This window comes from Argopecten irradians, chromosome 5 (genome assembly GCF_041381155.1).
Source record: "Argopecten irradians isolate NY chromosome 5, Ai_NY, whole genome shotgun sequence".
Classification (NCBI taxonomy): Eukaryota; Metazoa; Mollusca; class Bivalvia; order Pectinida; family Pectinidae; genus Argopecten; species Argopecten irradians.
Window position 1 is genome coordinate 31,657,325 of NC_091138.1, and position 20,566 is coordinate 31,677,890.

The 20,566-nt window shown below is 34.2% G+C and overlaps 1 protein-coding gene across 15 annotated transcripts in view; it reads right to left on the reverse strand.

Moving 5' to 3' along the window:
• Positions 1-20,566, reverse strand: part of LOC138323535 (collagen alpha-1(XXIII) chain-like) — an 89,117-nt gene that overhangs the window by 39,313 nt on the left and 29,238 nt on the right. For 13 of the 15 annotated variants that reach the window (XM_069268195.1, XM_069268196.1, XM_069268193.1 and 10 more), the window contains exons 3-13: positions 15,788-15,822; positions 12,198-12,224; positions 11,797-11,850; positions 8,376-8,399; positions 7,792-7,827; positions 7,175-7,246; positions 6,593-6,664; positions 5,988-6,017; positions 2,781-2,897; positions 1,950-1,976; positions 1,708-1,734 (exon numbers count right to left, since the gene is read on the reverse strand). In XM_069268195.1, the coding sequence (XP_069124296.1) occupies positions 1,708-1,734; positions 1,950-1,976; positions 2,781-2,897; positions 5,988-6,017; positions 6,593-6,664; positions 7,175-7,246; positions 7,792-7,827; positions 8,376-8,399; positions 11,797-11,850; positions 12,198-12,224; positions 15,788-15,822 (521 nt within the window). Of the gene's footprint in view, positions 1-1,707; positions 1,735-1,949; positions 1,977-2,780; positions 2,898-4,331; positions 4,404-5,987; positions 6,018-6,592; positions 6,665-7,174; positions 7,247-7,791; positions 7,828-8,375; positions 8,400-11,796; positions 11,851-12,197; positions 12,225-15,370; positions 15,398-15,787; positions 15,823-20,566 lie in introns of all 15 variants that reach the window. The other 2 variants (XM_069268194.1, XM_069268191.1) reach the window with 2 other exon arrangements.

Below are 20,566 nucleotides of genomic sequence, written 5' to 3' on the forward strand. Positions count from 1 at the left end.
CTGCACATGAAACTTGAGACAGAACCCTTCAGTACTTTCTGAGAAATAATGGTAACAAACTTAATTTATCAAAATGCAAGATGACTGCCTGATGGCCATATTGTTTTTCCAATCAGTCTCAAAATAAGCATGACGCCCCTAAGGACCAAGGAAACCATGCATGTAAAATTTGAGAAATAACCATGGAGTACGTTTTGAGAAAAAAAGAGGTAACAAACATCAACTGCCAAAATTCAAGATTGCTGTCTGGCGGCCATATTGTTTTTTTATCAGTCTCAAAATCATCACAGCTCTCCTAGGGACCAAGAGAATCATGCATGTAAAAATTGAAAAATATCCATGGAGTACTTCCCAAGATATAGTAGTAAGAAGCATTGTTTACGGATGGACGACAGACAGACAAAAGGCGATTTGAATAACCCACCATCTGATGCTTAAAATTTCATAAATCTATTCAGCAGTGGCAAGTATCACAGCAAGATAATGGTGCAAAGTAAAATGTCGTTCCTAACTACGTGAACTATCAGGCCATGCTACCAAAATCGTACATAAAAACATGCTCATAAAATCAATGGAACAAATTATAATCATACACTTTCAACAGAAAGAAAATCATCATAGCATATTCTGTTATTGGTACAATCCTTCCTTTGAAACTGTTTCAGGGTATCCAAATGAAACTAAACTACTGTATTCAAGCCAATAAGCGCCCTTGTCCATATAAGTACCCCTCCCCCTATATGAAACCTCAGTTTTAATTACACTGAGCTAAATACAAAATGAAAAAATATCTCTTTTTGATTTTTTTTTTTAAATAAATCAATTAATGACTCACAGACTCTTCAATGATTTTGTGAAATGATAGTCCAAATTTGGTCCTAATAAGCACCCCTTCATTTTTATTTTTTTTCTGAAAACTACCTGGGCCCCTTTAAGGTCAAATACAGTACACGTACCATGGTATATGGAAAACATGCATTTTTCCTTCACAGTGAAACTGGTCTTAACATATACATGTATACTTCATTAGTATACTATTATCTTGGTTAAATTAGAAGTAGGTGTAATAAACTTTCTACTGCATGTACAATCATTTTCCTTGTCTGATGTATGAATAAGGAATGTCTCGGTTAGTGTTACTAATATCTGCCCAAATACGAAAATCTCCCTTTTTTTCCCAAAATGTTTGGCTACATACATGTAGTTTTTGTAGCTTACTCATTAAGTCACGATCTTGCTATCAAGAATTGCAAGATGGTGATGAAGTCAAAAAAAAAATTTTGTATACAGATATTGTAAATTGTGCTCCCTACTCGAACAGTTTTGGCAAATTACAAATTTACTTATATCTTTGATACATTTATTATATAACATTTGATCAGTTAAGCAATAAGTAAATATATGCTGATTTTATACAAAAAACGCCAAAAAACAGATCTTCCCAGTTAAACAAAATACAAGGAAGAGAGAGTTGTGTCCCTTTAAAGTCCCTTTAAAGAGTTTTTCATTAGTTGCAAGGTCTTAGCAGAAATCTTATTTGAATTTTTGAGACAATTTTTTTTTAGCAAGTCTGTTACATTTTTTATTAAGTGTAATTAATGGTCAATCTATTTTCCAAATCTGTGAATCATGTGAGAAAATTCTACAATAATTTTTAAATAATAAGTCTATTTCATGAAGAGTAGAAATGCATTAATGAAGACTTACCGGTGCACCTGGACGGCCATCTCTTCCCTAAAAGTAAAAAAAAAAAAAAAATATATATATGTATAATGTGTACCATATTTTAATCCCAATGATTTTTCATAGAAATCTGACAAAATAGCAAAAGGAAAATGAGGTATCTATATCAACTGATTTTTCTTCTTATCTTTACGCTTTTTTGAAAAACTGTTGTTTTTTTTACGACTAATCTTGAAGGAAATTATTAAGAATATGTGTTAACTTACTGGTGGCCCTCTTGGTCCCTTTGGTCCCTGTAATAATAATGACTGATATTTAGATAAAACACAATAATAGTATTCAGTGGCACTTCAATTCACAATATACATTTGTACTGTTGAACATAAAGTTTAATTCCGCTGTGTAAAAATGTACATCCATAGGGTTGAATGAGTTAATACTCAGAGCTATTAGCATGGAAACATCATACTTCTTACTATATCAACAATTCAACGACATTTTAAATTTTGTGAACACAATTCTTTCTATTGGATTTGAAAATGTCTACAAAAGTGTAAACAATGGTGAAAATATTTAATTAAATACCAGGTAGTCTATAAGTAAATTTTATTTGTTTTTATACTAAATCTGACTTTCTGATTGGCAGAAACCTTTTTCTTCATGCTACTATGAAAAAAAATCTGAGAATGGTGCAAAAACTCAACGTTATCATGACGTCATAATAGAGTGTGTTTTAATTTAGAAAAAATAAATAAATGGAATAGTACATTTAAGCGTATTTTATGTTACCGGTATATAGTCTAAAAAATAAATTATAACCTTACGAAGATTCACACAGTTTGCAAACAAAATTTCTTTCATATCCTGATGAAGTTAAAAATAAAAAAATCAATGCTTTAATAATCTTATTTATCAAGTATCTACAGAGATCATCCAAATAACGTATTCTTTACAGCCAAGTATTCTTATCTTCAGGTCAAATTCTGTTTTAAATTGTCTATTTTGTTCCCCAAGAAAGAGGTCTTATTAAGCAGATGGTCTTTGTATATAGAGGTGGCTGCTAAGGTAAACCAAAAACTATAGAAAAGGCAACACACCGGAGCGCCCGGATTGCCCTGATCTCCTTTCATGCCATCAAATCCAGGTAGCCCTTGTGGTCCTTTTGGTCCAGCAGGTCCTGCAGGTCCCGCTGGTCCAGGGTCTCCAGGCTCTCCCTACAGAAGATAATACAGGCTAGAATTACATCATATTCGGATAAGCCTATAAAAGCTAAGAAGAACAATAATTTCTTGTAAATGTCCATAATTAGTTATCATTTCTGTTGAATGTTACTTTACTTTTTATATTTTACTGATTAGTCTAATGGGGGATCCCAAACTTTACAAGAAAGGTGTATGTCGAGCGATATTACAACAATTAAAATCCACATATTCTGTATTTCCATATTACAGAGTTATTTGCCTTTGTGGGTAGGTACCGATTGTTAAGTCGTGTTTTTGTGGATGTATTGTCATATTTTCCAGTGAAACTACATAATTTTTACTCACAAAGATGTAACGTCACAAACAATACCTATAACTCACATTGGAGATTAACTTAATTAACAGAATATCTGTGTTCTAACTCTTTGTTTGTTTTACAAGGATTGCATTAGAAGCTCTCATGCAAACACTAAGAGAATGAACTAAGATGCATTTGTCGATATAAGGGTATATCATAAGACATTTCATAACATAACATTTCTAGGCACATTGCCCTATCACAAACAAGAGCCTCCTATATCAACATGCATTCATTCAATCATAATGTCCAGATACCATTCTAGCATGCACTGTGATTATTCAGTACAACAATTGTTTTGATGAGGGTAAAAAATGTCCCGCTTTTGAGTCAATGTGAGAAAATGATAATTTTAATGGTTTTAATTTTTTCACGATCTGGCTCTTAGAGTTTATATGATTAAAACATTTCTAAAACATTTTCTGCACATCAAATTTTCATGGTAATAGCAATGTCTCCCAAGAAATCTTGAAAGTATAATTCCTGCAAAAATATCCAAATATACAGTAACCAGAAATGTTTATTTCCTGTATGTAAAAAAGTAGAACAGAATGGGATAGGATTTGACAGACAACACTGTTATTGTTTCATCTCCATTTAATGACGAGGGATAAAAAAAACAGCATGAAGAACAAGAGAATTTTACTATTATATTTACCTCCTAAATTTATAATAATTAGAACTAGTATAATCTGGAAACCAAATGTGCTGGTCCTGGTGACATTTGGTTTAATCTAGTTTCACTGTATTACATTTTATTCTGAACACATCAGTGTTTGCCATCCCCCCCCCCCCCCCTTCCTCTTCACTCCTCCATTCTTTTTCAAAGTCTTCGCCCTCGAAGACATACGAGACCTTATACCACCATTGTGAGTATTTTAGTTGGGCACCAAGTTGGTAACAGTATAGGAGAAAATGTAGTGGCAAGACCGGGATTCAAACCCATGACCACCAAAGTTTGGTGGTCACGGGTTTGAATCCCGGTCTTGTTTGAAACATCAGCTGGGTGCTCTACTGACTGAGCTACCTAGCCACTGATGATCGACTCAGTCCAATCGTGCTACAGTATCATAATCTAGAGTCAGTACCTTTAACACCATAACCTGGGCTTCGTCTCCCTCTCCCACGCCCCCGGGGAGTCCCTTGTGGCCACGTGGTCCCTAAAAATCACAACAGTCATGCTCTGTCAATTCAACATGCAACAGTCCATGCAGATGTGGAAAACAATACTGATACAAGATTTCGGTTGTTGTGTGGATGTAGTTCCATTTTCTTCAAAAAACCAACATCTGAAATCTTTTTTTTCACACAACATGAACAACATTCAAGACATGAAACAAATTCTGACTCTGAATGCTAGAAAATCCAAAAGAAGCCAATAATTATTCATTCAAACTTTACAAATCAATTCATGAAAGAATCATTACATGCAATTGCAATATGGTGATTTCATACTTGCCAACTTTTTGAAATTCACATGTTTTTAAACTTTTAAACTCAAGAAAGTCTACTTTGTAACTCCCTTTGAAGAAATGGTGGGCTAAAAAGCTGATTTTTGCATATTTTGACCTGTTTTTTCTGATGGTATAGTCAGTTTAAAGAATTTGGACTTGCTAAAATGGCCTAAATGGGGGTTCAAAATTGGGAGTCTCACTCCAAAATAGGGAGGGTTGGCAAGTATGTGATTTCGAAGTACCAAAACAATGACATGTTGTGATGTGATTTTGGTGAGGTCAGAATCATCGGAAGGTTGGATGAATCAATGGTAAAACTTACTTTACCCACATTGTTTTGGTATCTCAAAGTCAGCATATTGGCAATGATATGGAAATACATTTTTACATTTAAAAAGTTAGTGTCGAGAGGAAAAACAAGAGACATTAAATATAATCAATGAAATCAGTCAATTAAACTTGTGGCTAGATGATTACAACTGAACTATTAGTCAAAAGAATTACTTTTAACGTAATATTTTGTCTACCATCCTGTCACCTCTGTAATGAAGATTACCATGGCAACGACAATGATGACAATGTTCTATTGGCGTTTAGTAAAGATTAGAAGAAATATTTGAAGAAGGAAGCGCTGTTAATAACTAAATTAACTGCATTATAATCAGTACTTACCAGAAAGGTAGAGAGGAACTCATCTGCAATATTTCAGGGGTTACTATCACTGTCATTATATCCCCCCCTGGATAATTTCATAGTAAAACTGAAGGCTATGTGTGCCACAGCAAATAAGAAAGGTAATTTGGTCCTTTTATGCTACATCAAAATAATGAAATATGGTCCACTGAATGGTTTTAAAATTGGGCGTTGCTCTCTGTAATCTTCAAAAGAAGTCTTTGTACAGGTATGTGATTGGTCATTTTTTTTCTCCTGAACTACCTCCAGTTTTTCTATGACATATTCAAGGGTTGTATTTTGCCAGTGATAGTAATCCCTTGAACATCAAGGATGACAGGATCTTCATGACAATGAACCTTATATTTACCTTACTTGAATGCTCCATGGCTCCAACAAATCCTTCAGGGACTGGTCAACAAAACTGCCACATGACAATCATGCCAAAATCAAACCATCAACTCCACACATTACAGAACGTTTTCTTTATTTCCGTGGGATTTAGATTGTTATTTACCATGCTAAAATCATAGTGCAGAGAAAACAAAAACGGGCATGCTCAGAAATCATACTGTCATGCTGAAAAGACAGACTCAGACATGCCAATCATATACCAACCTTGATCGTGATGACTTCATACTCCCCTCCCTATTAAGGAAAATTTACCACTTCATTTATCAACAACTTAAGACTACTTCACATTATCAAAATTCTGAATTAATTCACGTCAGACTTTTTCTTTTCTTTTACCAGGAGTTCTGATGTTCCTAAGCAGTTGTATACAGGTATTGTTACCAGTCACAGTGATTATTGTTTAAGTGGTAAATTGCTACTATGTATTCAAGTTTGGTGATTTACCGGTAAATGTGTCATTATAATTTTTTTTTATACCCGCAGTAGAAATGTACAGATGTATTTTGTTCTTTTTACTGAGCTAACATTGCTTGGTTTTGGTGGAACCTTGTCAGTTTGCTCAGGGGAAAAGAGGGCATTGACTTCATATGACAAAGGACAATAATTCCATATGACATCGCAGTAAACAGGTTAAAATTTATAATTATAAATAGTTAACATGTTTTCACTTTTTAATACTAATATAAATTGAAAAATGAAAATAAAAAAAATTGTTGTTTTAATTGGAACTGAACTTGAACATACAAGTGTGAACCAGCCATTAACTAAACATCCAAAACAAATCCTCCAGATCATTTTGGATGCCTTACCTTAAGTGGTATAATTTCCCCCTTGTAGCCTGTATTCAGGTCTCCGTTGAATCGTATAGACCGCTTGATTCCCTGTATAAGTGCATGCATCACGAGGAAGAGAGAGAGAATATTAGCCATATAAGCTTTGCTATCATGTTAGTCTTGCGAGAAATGAACTCCCAACCACCATTTTTGTAGTTCTATTACTAATAGTAAGTCTAGGATATATATATATATACATAAACACAACTGAACCTTGTATATCTCAAAGCCTTGATTCATTTTGACTCTTTCACCCCTGAATTTTTATAATGCACCCTCCCTTCCTTGGAATTAGAAGAGTTCAAATGTGTCTTCAGGGATAAATGAGTGAAACTTACGTTTGAAGTTTTACCACAGCGACTGCTCTGTAGACTTTGAGATAACGAGATTCTTCTTGGACATAATAAGTTAAATGCATATTATACTGTTTTTCATCACTGAAATTTAAAACATCATATTTCATCTACAGAAGCTTATTCAATCAGTATATATAATGTGACCTTGATATATCCAAGGTCATGACCTTGATCTCATTTGAGTTTGACCTTAATACACAACCTTTGGTCCACGAGCACCGTCATAGCCAGGTAGTCCTTCATTCCCTTTTTCTCCCTTAGGGCCTGGTCCACCCTATAGAAAGACAAAGAGAACTTGCATTAACATAAATACTATGTCAAAAACCTTTGTCCAGCCTTAAATTCAATGTAGATTTGTAACATGAAATATGAACAAGAAAGGATATTGTGGGTACAATGTGATACGAAATCTGAAAATTGAATCGCCACACAAATGATTCAAATACAGGTAAAGCGGAACCATAGAACTCTCTAGATCACGAAAATCAAATCACCCTGGAAAAGTTCTTCAACAAGAAAATGCAAAATTATGTCACTGCAAAAATTAATTTGTTTGCAGTACTGTATTCAGTTTACTAGGAATGATAGTTTTTTTCTGTGAATAGCAAGTGTTGTAGTTTCCTTTCAGCTTAATTACAATTACATACACAATGGCAGTCATCAGAAGAGCATGACTGCAATAAGGCTACTTACTTATTACACTGTTACAGAGAGATACAGTCCTATTTATATGAAGATATCAACAGATCTAGCAGACTTATAGGACCAATAAGTAACAGCTAATGGTAAAAATCATACAGAGTTGACTCTAAATCTTACCTTGTCTCCCTTGAGTCCTGGTAAACCTTGAGGACCCTACAATGTACATTGTAGAACTGATTGTTAATTACACTAGTTCTGTACTCTGTAATTTTATTGCCTTGAGCTTTATTCTTGAAAAGCAACTTGTGGAAACCAGAAATTTGACATCAGACATTTGTTTAAGGCCAAGCATGATAAGTTTTAGAAAATGGTTTTATTAGTTTAACATCCTATTAACAGCCAGGGTCATTTAAGGACATGCTAGCCTGGTTTGTTGGTGGAGGAAAGTCGGAGTACCCAGAGAAAAACCACCATTCACTTGACAACTGCCTCACATTGGATTCAAATTCACAATCTTTTTCTTCACCATTTGGCCACTACAGCCCCAATTATTAGAACAATTGATATTAGCCAAACCTGCCTATAAAGACGCCTAAAGACAAGGGAAAAGTGTTACCAGTTATCTAGAGTCAAGTGGTCAATGTACATCTAGAGTCAAGTGGTCAATGTACATTTGGGACTGTAAGGAAGTGGGCTTATTTAGTAGATAGTCTTTCTACAGAGGTGATTGGTAAGTTTCACTGTAGATATGTTGTACTTACCTGGTTTCCTTTACTAATTGGTCCCTGGAATAGAGAAGCAGGATAAATCATAAATAGGTAGCACCGTGATTAATTTACACAAGATTTAAAATGAGTAGCAAACCTGAACCATATGGAAGTCCTAAATCTATATTACATTGACTATTTACCCTCGTACTCTTAATTACAAAATAAATTAAACACACCCTCAGCTATTTCTAACATATTCTGAGGTATGTTGAAATGTAGATTTTATTCTGTAACGTAAAGATGATTATGTACACCCTAAAACATTCCCTCATTTTCTTGATTTGTTTTCATCCCTGAAGACACACTCAAACTCTTCTAATTCAAAGGTTGGAAGAGTCCATTATGAATTTTCAGGGGTGAATATCATTCTTAATTCTATACTTACGACATTATAGTTTAACCGCATATAACACAGCATAGTTTTCTATTATCTCCATAAACTTTTGCAGCAACGAAATACAGTGAAACTTGTCTATAAAGACCACCCAAGGGACCAGGAAAAATGGTCTTTATAGCCAAGTGGTCTTTATACACAGGTCAAATTGAGTTAAAAATAAACATTTCAGACCATTAGAAACTGGTCTTATTAAATGGGAAATATTCATACAGATGATGTCATTAAGGGAGGTTTTACTGCACACCTGTTAATTAAGAAATTATGCATTAGAACGTATCGTAAAAATCAGAAGATTAATTACTACTAGCTCCATCATGAATTTTACAGTTAGTATTATGCATTTATATCAAAAAAAATCAAATCACATTACAATTACCAAAGTTTTTTAAATACATAAATTCTGTATTTGCACATTACAGAGTTATCTTCCCTTGCGGGTAGGTATTGATTGTGACGTCATATGTGTTTGTGAGTGTAATGCCATACTTTTTGGAAAAAACATTGTGAATTGCACCCACAAAATAATGACTTCAAAATAGAAACCTACCTACATGGGAGTCAACTCTGTAATACCATGCAAAGACGAAACAAAGATATTGAGAACAGTTTTGTATGTTAAAAGCCTGACTCCACTGATAGTGGAATGATTTAGTTTGAATTACGAACCTTACCACATCAAATTGTTCAGGAATGTTTACATAGCTAAGGGCAACCATATGTGATGCATATCAACTGAAATTGAGCTAAATTAGAGACTGAATAGCATTTTACATTCTTAGGGAATTATTGTAGGTTTGCATGGATGTACAAATATTTGATAATATATGGCAGCCACCAAGATATCTCATCACACTCCTATTAGAATAATGAAATGCATCACTAACAAATTTTTTTATACCATTATAGTTAATATATAATTAAAATCGGTAAATATCATACATGGATTTTGTTATCACATAAGTTAGTCAATATATATTGTTTTCCCATTCTATTCAGCTAATTAACCCATTTGGATGTTACCATCGGTATGTAAATCTCTTCCAAAAGTGTTTGATTCCAAACAAACACTTAATATTAGTTCCGTATTTGACCCAGTAAGCACCCCCACCCCTTTAAGGCCTCAATTTCGCTTGAATTGGAAATAATTATATACTGTATACCATGAAATATTTGTGAGTTTATTTTGTGGTTTGGAGTTTTCAAATCATTTTGTGGATAGAAATATTTGTGGTTAGCTGATGGAACAGCGATAATACCGATGTATAAAACAAAATTTGTTGCTTTGATATTTGTGGTTCCATAGAAACCTCGAAAAACAACGAAAATTTCTATACAACAAAAATTTCATGTAATACAGTATCAAGGCCAGTGTTAGGAAGATTTAAAATAATATCAAAAGTTTAAAAGTGAGGACTACACATTCTAGTTGTCATGCAGCAGATATATACCTTAAGCGTTACAGATGATTAAATGCTGTTACCTAGCATTGGTATAGTACCATGAAGGATCTCAGTTCGAATCACAAATTGTCAATGTTACCTTGTCAATTTCATACAGTTTATTACGTAATCTACCTGACTTCCATTAACTTCACCCGTGTAATGTTTTTGCATACGTCACTAGTGTAATATAACCTGGAGCACTATGTATTGGCTACAAATCCATTGTGACATTATGGCTTGACGTCAGTAAACAATGACATGACTTTTTGTCGTCAGGATTCGAGGATATGGTGACAAATTAGCATGCTTCGCTGGATTTTTGTAACATATTCTGTCATTTGAAATGTAGGTTGTTGTACATGTATGAGGTAAAAGATATTTATTTTCAAGGCCAGAATCAATTCATCGAGGCTACATGTATGTTTTGTTTATATCATAGACTCTCATTTGATAAGACGATGCATGCAATAATGCCGTGAAATGTTGTCTTATTTGATTAAACTAGGATCTAAAACTAATATTATTCCTTCATTATAGGTTTTATGTTAAAACGGAGACAAAATTCTTTAACATGTAACATCAGGAAAATGACTAATACAAACATTTTGATAAATTGAGGAGGTAGCATCATGCTTAAGTACATCCTTGATACTCCAGGCGTTTCTGTCACTGTCACTTTATTCACAACTTGACTATGTCATAGTAAAACTGAATTTCAGGTGACATAAACAGACCAACCACGGGCCTACAAAGGACTTTTAAGGTACAAAAAAGTGAAACCCAACTTCAAAGCCAATATAGTGTTCCATTTTCTTAATCAACAAATTTCTTTTGCTGTGCATCACTAATAGAACAAACTACCTTGTCTCATTATACACAATTTGTCACACACAGAGCCTTTAGTTTTACCATGACATAGTCCTAGTGTGTGTTACCATGATAGTGATAGTAAACCTTAAGATTTCAAGAATGGTCGTTATGGTAACTAGCTGTAAACATTGCCTCCATGAGGATTCCCGAGTTTGACGACAGATAAAGATATTTTCTACATGACTGAGTTGCAAACATTGGAAAAGGTCACAGCACAAGTGATAGAGGGAATCACAAGACAAGCAAGAAATAACTGAACTGTATGAAGCTGGGGTTTGATTGACAATAACTGCGACCTTTGATCAAAGGTCATAGGTCAAATCTCATACAACAGTGATTGATATAGCATATAGATAACTGATCAGGAAACAGAAAATAAATGAAAAGCATGACAGGAAAAGCATGGAGTAATAGCAGGAGAGTAGAAAACATATAACATAGGTGGTGTGGTGATGTGCTTCATTCAACAGGGAGACATAGATTGACGACTGACAGAGTAGGGAGAACAAGAAGAGACAAATCCCAAACCAAATAGTGACAGAAAGGTACCAACATTTATCACCAAACCAAAAAGACCTTGTACACTTCATCAAATTCATGCATTGCAGCAAAATGAGGAAGCCCATGCTATGGATTCACAAAAATCAAAGTAGAGAGAGGTCGACTGGGCAAGGTAACAAGAATACATAGACCAATGACAAACCGGGAATCCAGCGTAACCACGGAAACCCATCGGTCCTCTGCTGCCCTTATAACCCTGGAATAGAAACAGCATCATCCACTTAGATGGAAACCTTAAAGGTCAATGAAGGTCATACCTAAACACAACTTGACTGAAACCTTTAAAAGTTGTTTGCCTCATTTTGAATTTGTCTTGAAAATATCAAAGCATACATTAAATAAATAATTGGCTGGAAATAAAAGATGGTGTCTTAAAGATTCTGCCAATAGTAAGGTAGCACAATTCAAAAAGTTGGCATTCAAATTGTCTGATGTAGATAAAAAAAGAAAAAGATTGTAAAAGAAATTGTGCTTAAACAGAGCCAGTTTTATCTCAGAATTTCATGGTGATAAAATGTATCTGATCATGGAGACGATAGCTACCTTGATTCCTTTTACCCCTGGGTATCCCTGAAATTAAGTGAATTGACAATTAATGACAAGAGAAATCTGTCATTCGTGTATAGATCAAATCATCTACACATAGTCTCAATAATCATACAACTCCTTAAATGGACAAAGAGAATGTCACAAAACAAGTGGGTAAACAACGATTACAACCCAACACATTTTTAACTACACAAATCATCCTATAAGGGGTTAGCAAACACAAAGGATTCTTATTCTTTATCAAACCTGAATCAGAGAATATCCATATGACCTTGATCTTACAGTCTATCCATATGACCTTGTCATTAAAAGCTTAAAAATATTACCTTGACCTAACAGCTCACCTATAAGGATTTGACCCTAGAACCTACTCACATGACCTTGATCATATGTGCAGCCTATCCATATGGCCTTTACCTTTCAATATATCCATATGACCTTGACCTTACTGTCTATTCATATGACCTTTACCTTTCACCATATCCATATGACCTTGACCTTTTTCGCTATTCATATGACCTTTAGCATTTCTGCATTTCCATATGACCTTGACATTACTGTCTATCAATATGACCCACCTACCATATGTGGGGCAGGATGAGATGGACAAGGCTAACACTATACTACTCTCTCCATAATATCATGGCATTGACCTTAAATCTTTTACCGAATATCCAGTTATTTACACACAGGTCAAAATTCAAGAAATTCTAATTAAAATTTTTCAAGATTTTGCTTTCATAGTGTTTATGAGGGAACCATTTCTCAATAACTTGCAGATCAATTCTTCGTCTCATGTATTATTCTAAATTGACATGAGTGTATAATATGCAGTTTTGGAGCTACAAAAGTATATATGTATATATATGTGTGTTCTCGTTAAGTCTGCTATTATCACAGAAATTGGTGTAACATGCCTGCGGTAAACTTTAATGGAATTCTTCTTTTAACCTATTTCGTCATTGCTCGAAATATTCCTCCATTGTCAAATGTAAAGCCTTTTGATAACAAACAGAAATTTCGATCAGTTCATTTTCTTGTTGGGAAATGTCAGAAACATCCACCATGCTTGTATGTCTCTATACATAAAAGCTACTCCAGCACCTGCAGGCTGTTTCTACCACAACAGAAAAATAGCAATTATATCTTCTTAAAACTGTTCCATTTTCAACAAATGAGAGGGAAAAGACACCTCCAGGTTTACTAAGTTGTATTGAAACTCAACATAAAAAGTGTTTTACAATTTATATGCATGACAAACAACTGTTTATCAGGTGTTATTTGAGAAACGGATGTGCTCAAGTTTAGCATAAGTAAAACAGAACAGTGTTGGACCACAGAAGCAGAGGATCCTTAGTTCCACAGATTGTTCAATTGATCATCTTGAGTTCTTGGTGTGAAGTCAGTATGTTGATAATCCTGTGGTGAAGTTATCTATAGAATTGTGTACAAATATTTTAGCTAGCATAAAGCTAAAAGCCATTTATGCTGATTCACTGTATTTCAAGATTAATTTGCTAGAATTTGTGACAACTGTTTCATGTTTTTTGTTTCTTGACAACACATTTCTTAATTGGCTAATACATTTTTAGCCACTCTTTTTTGGTTTTGATTTATAGGAAACTTACTTGTTTGCCACTATTTCTTGGACACTAATTCATGGTCACTGTCTCTTGGTTTTGATTTCTTGGCCACTATTTCTTGGCAGCTTATTTCTTAGCCAATGTTTCGTGGTTTTGATTTCTTGGCAGCTTATTTCTTAGCCAATGTTTCGTGGTTTTGATTTCTTGGCAACTATTTCTGGACAGCTTATTTCTTAGCCAATATTTCTTGGTTTTGATTTCTTGGACACTATATCTGGGCAGCTTATTTCTTAGCCAATGTTTCTTGGTTTTGATTTCTTGTCCACTATTTCTTGGCAGCTATTTCTTAGCCAAAGTTTCGTGGTTTTGATTTCTTGGCCACTATTTCTGGGCAGCTTATTTCTTAGCCAATGTTTCTTGGTTTTGATTTCTTCACAACTTATTTCTGAAGTTCTAGTGTACTCAACTTCATCAGTGAAGACTATCAAGCACAATGTATGTTAGGTTCCAGTTTACTAAATTTCACTTGCAAAGACTATTTCAAGATACTGTATACAGCAAATTGAACATGAGTGCTCAATCTACGGTGTTGTAATTGTATTATTAATTAATTTCACAAGAGTAATTGAACCTTCTATCATGTCATTGATCCATGTCAGTTTTGGGATTTAAAACTAGCATATTGTATGATTAATTTTCACTAGATTATATACTGTGTTGGCAGTCGTTATGTGAGTTCAAGCAATTATAGCATTACCTAGCTACATAATGTTAGTGACAGTTAATTTTCTACGCTGGAATGAAGGATCTATCCCAGTCCTTTTCTGCAACTGGAAGAATATACATTTTCGATTCTCAATGTTAAATTTCCAATTTATTATCAATGTATCATCAAAAGTGATTTAGCTTTTGAAATGAATATTTTGTCAACTATGACAAGAGGTAATTAATCTGTATGTATTTCAAATTCAATGAATGACTTTAGTAATTGAAGCATATGGCAGGGTTTGACATTGGAGGAAAACCAGGATTCCTGTAAAACAAACACTGACCTACAGTCAATGCCAGACACCTTCACATAAGTAGCATCTTTAGTGGTTGAATATCAGATAGCTAACACCTTAACCACTCAGCAATGTGGCTTAAAGGTAGAGGGCTAGTGGTCGAAATTCAGAAACTAAAATGGGATGTCTTAGCCACTATTTCTTGATTTTGATTCCTTGACAATTAATTTCACAACTGCGGCATAAAACTGGATGGTGGCTGGTAACATATCAGACCTTTCTTGGCACCATGACCCCTTTGCACCATGACCCCTTAGCACTATGACCCTTAGCACCTAACCCCTTAGCACCATGACCCCTTAGCACCATGACCCTAAGCACCTAGCACCATGACCATAACCCTTAGCACCATGACCCCTTAGCACCATGACTCCTAAGCACTATGACCCTTAGCACCATGACCCCTTGGAAACAAGACGAAGCAGTGAGGATTTGCTTAACATTGTTATATAAGGACAGATAGACCCTTCGTTATATAGCTCCTGTTAGTTACTAAAATATCTGATAATTTTGTATATACCGGTAGTCCTGCGTAACCTTTCTCTCCCTGTAAAACAGGACACATTAAATCAAACAAGACATATCTCCAACGGTAACACAACAGAGCAATATTCATAACAATAAAGATAAATTATACCTGTACATAAAGTACAGTCGATTATTGTTGTGGGTAAAAAAAATTGTGAATTTATCTTGAAGTGAGAGAAATTAATTAACATAAATTTCATGGTCTGTCTTTAAGATGATATTTGAGTAACAGTTTTCTTATTTTTTCATGAATCAAAGTTTTGCAGCTTTGACAATGTCATGCAAAATATCAAAACCATCATCTCTGCAAAAAAAAAAAAAAAAAACTAAAAAGAATGATAATTATTTTAATTGTTGCTATATCATGTTAGGTAGATTATTTGATAATGAGCTGTAAGTATATACTTACCCTTAACCCGGTTTCTCCTTTGTCTCCCTTTGGTCCTGAAACACAAGAGGATGTGAAATGTAAGGATGTGTCCCAGCATGTCTATATATATATAGCAAGATATTCACATTTTTATTATTATAGAAATAATTGCTAAATCTCCACTGTTACATACTTTTGACTTTTAGGTCAAGGTCAAAGCCACTGCACATTGGCATTCAGTGGTGCAAGTATTCTCAAAGTTTTATCACGATCTTTCCACAATCAAAACAATTATAGATCGAAGAACAAAATCAGTCTGAAGATTTTCATTTATTTGACCTTTGACCTTTATGTCAAGGTCAATGTGGCCAAAGGTAGTGCACTGTGAATGAGGTTTAACTCCTTTACTCCTGAAATGACATAATGGACTGGTCTAGTCTTTGATTTAAAACAGCCTAAATGTGTAGTCAGGGGTGAATAAATTAAGGTCATGCAAGTATCCTCCAACTTTCATTCCTTCAACAGTCAAAATAGCTATGGCCTGGACACCAGATCACTAATATTTGCATTTATTTTACCTTTGACCTTCATGCCAAGGTCAGAGTGACCAAACGGTAAAGCACCACAAATCAGTTTTCGGTCATTCAGGTATCCTACAAGTTCTATTGCTGTATCTTCAATGGTTCAGAAGTAGAAATATAAGAGCCATGACAAAAAAAAAAATTAAAGTAGAAGACGATAAAAAGGAAGAATAATAGTGCTAATACAATGTGCCTTTAATTCCTTCATTCAAAGTTAAGACACCATAAATGTCTCCCTTAATTGGTAGGGTAGACATGATAAATCAGAATTCCTATTTACTGAAGAAGATAATAGGGATATCTCCACGATCTATAAATATACATACAGAGGTTTCCAGATGCCACCTATTTTATATGTGATAAGAAGACCTCTTTTACAAAACAGTAATGGACAGCATGAAACTAAATACTCAAGTTTATCTCAACTAACAAAAAGTACATTCTAATCTGACTTCAGCAGGCAATGCTGCTGTTCAGGAAATCTTAATACACAACCATCATTATCTTTAAATGCATATGTTTATTGTTTTCAAACTATATCCAGACATTTATGTTACTATGATAATATTACTTATAATTAGACCTAATAAGCTGTCTGGGAGCTTCCGCACTGCCAGGAAGTACCCTTACGCCCCTGTGACCCCTAACTGTACTTGATGACCCCAGTAAGCCTATAGTATATCTGTAAAACTTTGATGTTTTCTGAGGCAACATGTTGAAATGAGCTTAGATGTGTACTTGGACAGGTGTTAGCTGCCAGGACGGGTTGTACTGTAACAGTATAAGTTATTGATTCTAAAATCACCTTATTACATGTTCTAGAGTTTACCTCAGAAGCATGTAACCATGCAGGAAAAAAATTATTCCCTCTTCATCTCTGCTTCATCCTGCTAAACTATATGTTTTATCAATAATACATGAACATTTTGTGTTTTTGATTCTACACACAAGCATTTTGTGTTTTGATTCATGTTTCAAGCTTCTCAGGATTGCGGTGGGCAAAAAGTTAAGATGTCCAACATATAAACAAAAGCCTCTTGGTTGTGAGTTTGAATCCTATGTGAGACAGTTGCCTTGTACGGACTGCAGGTCAATGATTTTTCTCCAGGTACTCCAGCTTTCCTCCCCCAACAAACCTAGCTGGCATGTCCTTAATTGACTCTGGCTATTAATAGGTTAACTAATAAAACCAAATTGCAAATAAAATCAACCAGTTACTATTTTGGTAAGTATCACTTATCAGGTTTAAGCAAAGAAGAGGTCCAAAAGGCCTGTATCACCCATCTTCCAATGAATTCTAAAACAGAAGTAACTTCAGTAGACCTATACCATTATACCAATTCTTCTGATCATTAATTAGTACCTACCATGCAATTTATTGCTCAGATGTGGGCTTTCTAAAGCAAATCTTTAATAATTTTTACCTAAAAATAGTTAATCAAACTGAAAGCTTTATTCTGCATGCAAACATTTGAAAATTAATATTTCAGCATGAAACATTTGATACTATACAAAGAAATCAGAACATGTAGAAAGGATGAGAAGAGCAATAAATCTGTCATACAGAACTGAAACTCTAATTTAAGTTTTTGTCAATTTTATCAATTTGTTTGTAAGTTTTACAGTCAAAGTAGGTAGAGTAAAGTTAGAGTAACTCATGTAGGTGGAAGAAAGCCGGAGTACCCATAGAAAATTCAACAACAAACAGTCAGAACATGGCAACTGCTTCATGTGATTTCAAAATTTGTGAATTCGAATTTTATCAAGGAAATGCTTCCTGCTCATATCATGCAGAAAGGAACTTGATACTTGAGCCTTCAGTACAATCTTTGTAAAGGGATTTTCCTACCCCCCTCATTCTGACACTTTACCAATGAGCTATGGTCCATACTTTGACAACAAACTGATGGTGATTTCAAACTAGGAATGAAGTTTAATAAGAATGACAGAGGTGCAGTGTCTCTCCGGCTGTTTGATCCCCTCATTATTCCGCTGTAATTGGCCTAAAGTGCTTCATTTTAATAAGAGGATATAACATATTGACTGAGCCACGCCAGGCTGGCTTTGGCAGACCTCCACTCTTCTCCCTCTCTCTCATGTAGCACTAGGCTACGTCTTCTCAAACTTTTGGCTAGGGAAGATGTATGGGAAAGAGCAACAACAATGACAGCAAGCAGAGACAGGCAAACCTCAATTGTTTTGTCAATTGAGAAACCACAGTAAATGAGCCATCTTTGATCTTGATAACATAAAAAGCTGGCTGTGGCATGGAGGAATGTGAGAGCAATGAGAATCATGAATTGGTGTGTGTTACACCATTCTGACATCAGCGTCCAAACAGACATGTGTTGTGTACCAGCCTGGGACAGATGGTGAAGCCATTCTACGCTGGGGTCTGATATCTACTTAATGAGGCCCACAGACCTGCCATAGTAAATCAAACTCCTCAGTTACAGCTATCTGTCAGTATCAAAACATATACATCACAATAGGTCTTAATGTATACAACACATCACAATATACACATCACATACAACATCACATATCACAATATCTCTCAATATCAATATCACAGCATATACACAACACAATACATATCACAATAGGTCTTAATGTATACAACACATCACAATATACACATCACAATAGGTCTTAATGTATAAACAACACATCACATACATTATACACATCACAAATATACATCACAACATATACATACCTCTCAATGTATACAACATATCACAATATACATATCACAATATCTCTCAATGTATACAACAATATCACAATGTATACACATCACAATATACACTCTCAATGTATACAACACATCACAATATATCACATCACAATATACATATCACAATAGGTCTTAATGTATACAACACATCACAATATCACATATACATATCACAATATCTTAATGTATACAACACATCACAATATACACACAATATCCTCAAAATGTATAACCATCACAAACTATACACACAAACTAATGTATAACAACAACTATCAACACACACATCACATATGCACAAATATACACATACACATATCACATAGGTCTTAATGTATACAACACACATCACAACTCATCACTATACTTAATGTATACAAAACATCACAATATACACATTCAACAACATACATATCACAAAGGTCTTAATGTATACAACACATCACAATATCACATCACAACATACTATCACAATATCTTAATGTATACAACACATCACAATATACACATCACAATACACTCTTAATGTATAAACACATCACAATATACACATCACAAATACATATCACAATATCTCTCAATGTATACAACAATCACAATATACACATATTACAACATACACATATCAACAATAGGTCTTAATGTATACAAACACATCACAAATACACATCACATACTATCATAATACACATCACAACATACACATCACAATATCTCTATGTATACACATATCACAACATATACATCACAATATCTCTCAATGTATACAACACATCACAATAACACATCACAACATACAATCACAATACCTCTTAATGTATACAACACATCACAATATACACATCACAACATACATATCACAAAAGATCTTAATGTATATAAACATCACAATATACACATCACAATACCTCTTAATGTATACAACACATCAAAACATATACATCACAATAGGTCTTAATGTATACACACACATCACAATATACACATCACAACATACATATCACAATATCTCTCAATGTATACAACACATCACAACATACACATCATAATATCTCTCAATGTTTACAACATATAGCAACGTATACAGCTTATCACAATATATACATCACAATACCTCTCTATTTATACAACACATCACAACATATACATCACATTAGCTCTCAATGTATACAACACATCACAACATATACATCACATTAGCTCTCAATGTATACAACACATCACAAAACACATACCATTTAACAAATACCTCAAATCATACAACACATATCAAAATATGTAATAATTCATAACATATAAACACACCACAATAAACAGCACTACACACCATATAACACAACACAATCACAACATAAAACACAAGATTCCTACACATAATGCAACAATAACATCATTACATTATATCACACACATCGCAGAATTCATACAACACATACTTTACGTAGTAAAACATGATAAGAACAAACCTCTTGGGACTTTCAACCAGTGGAATTACTC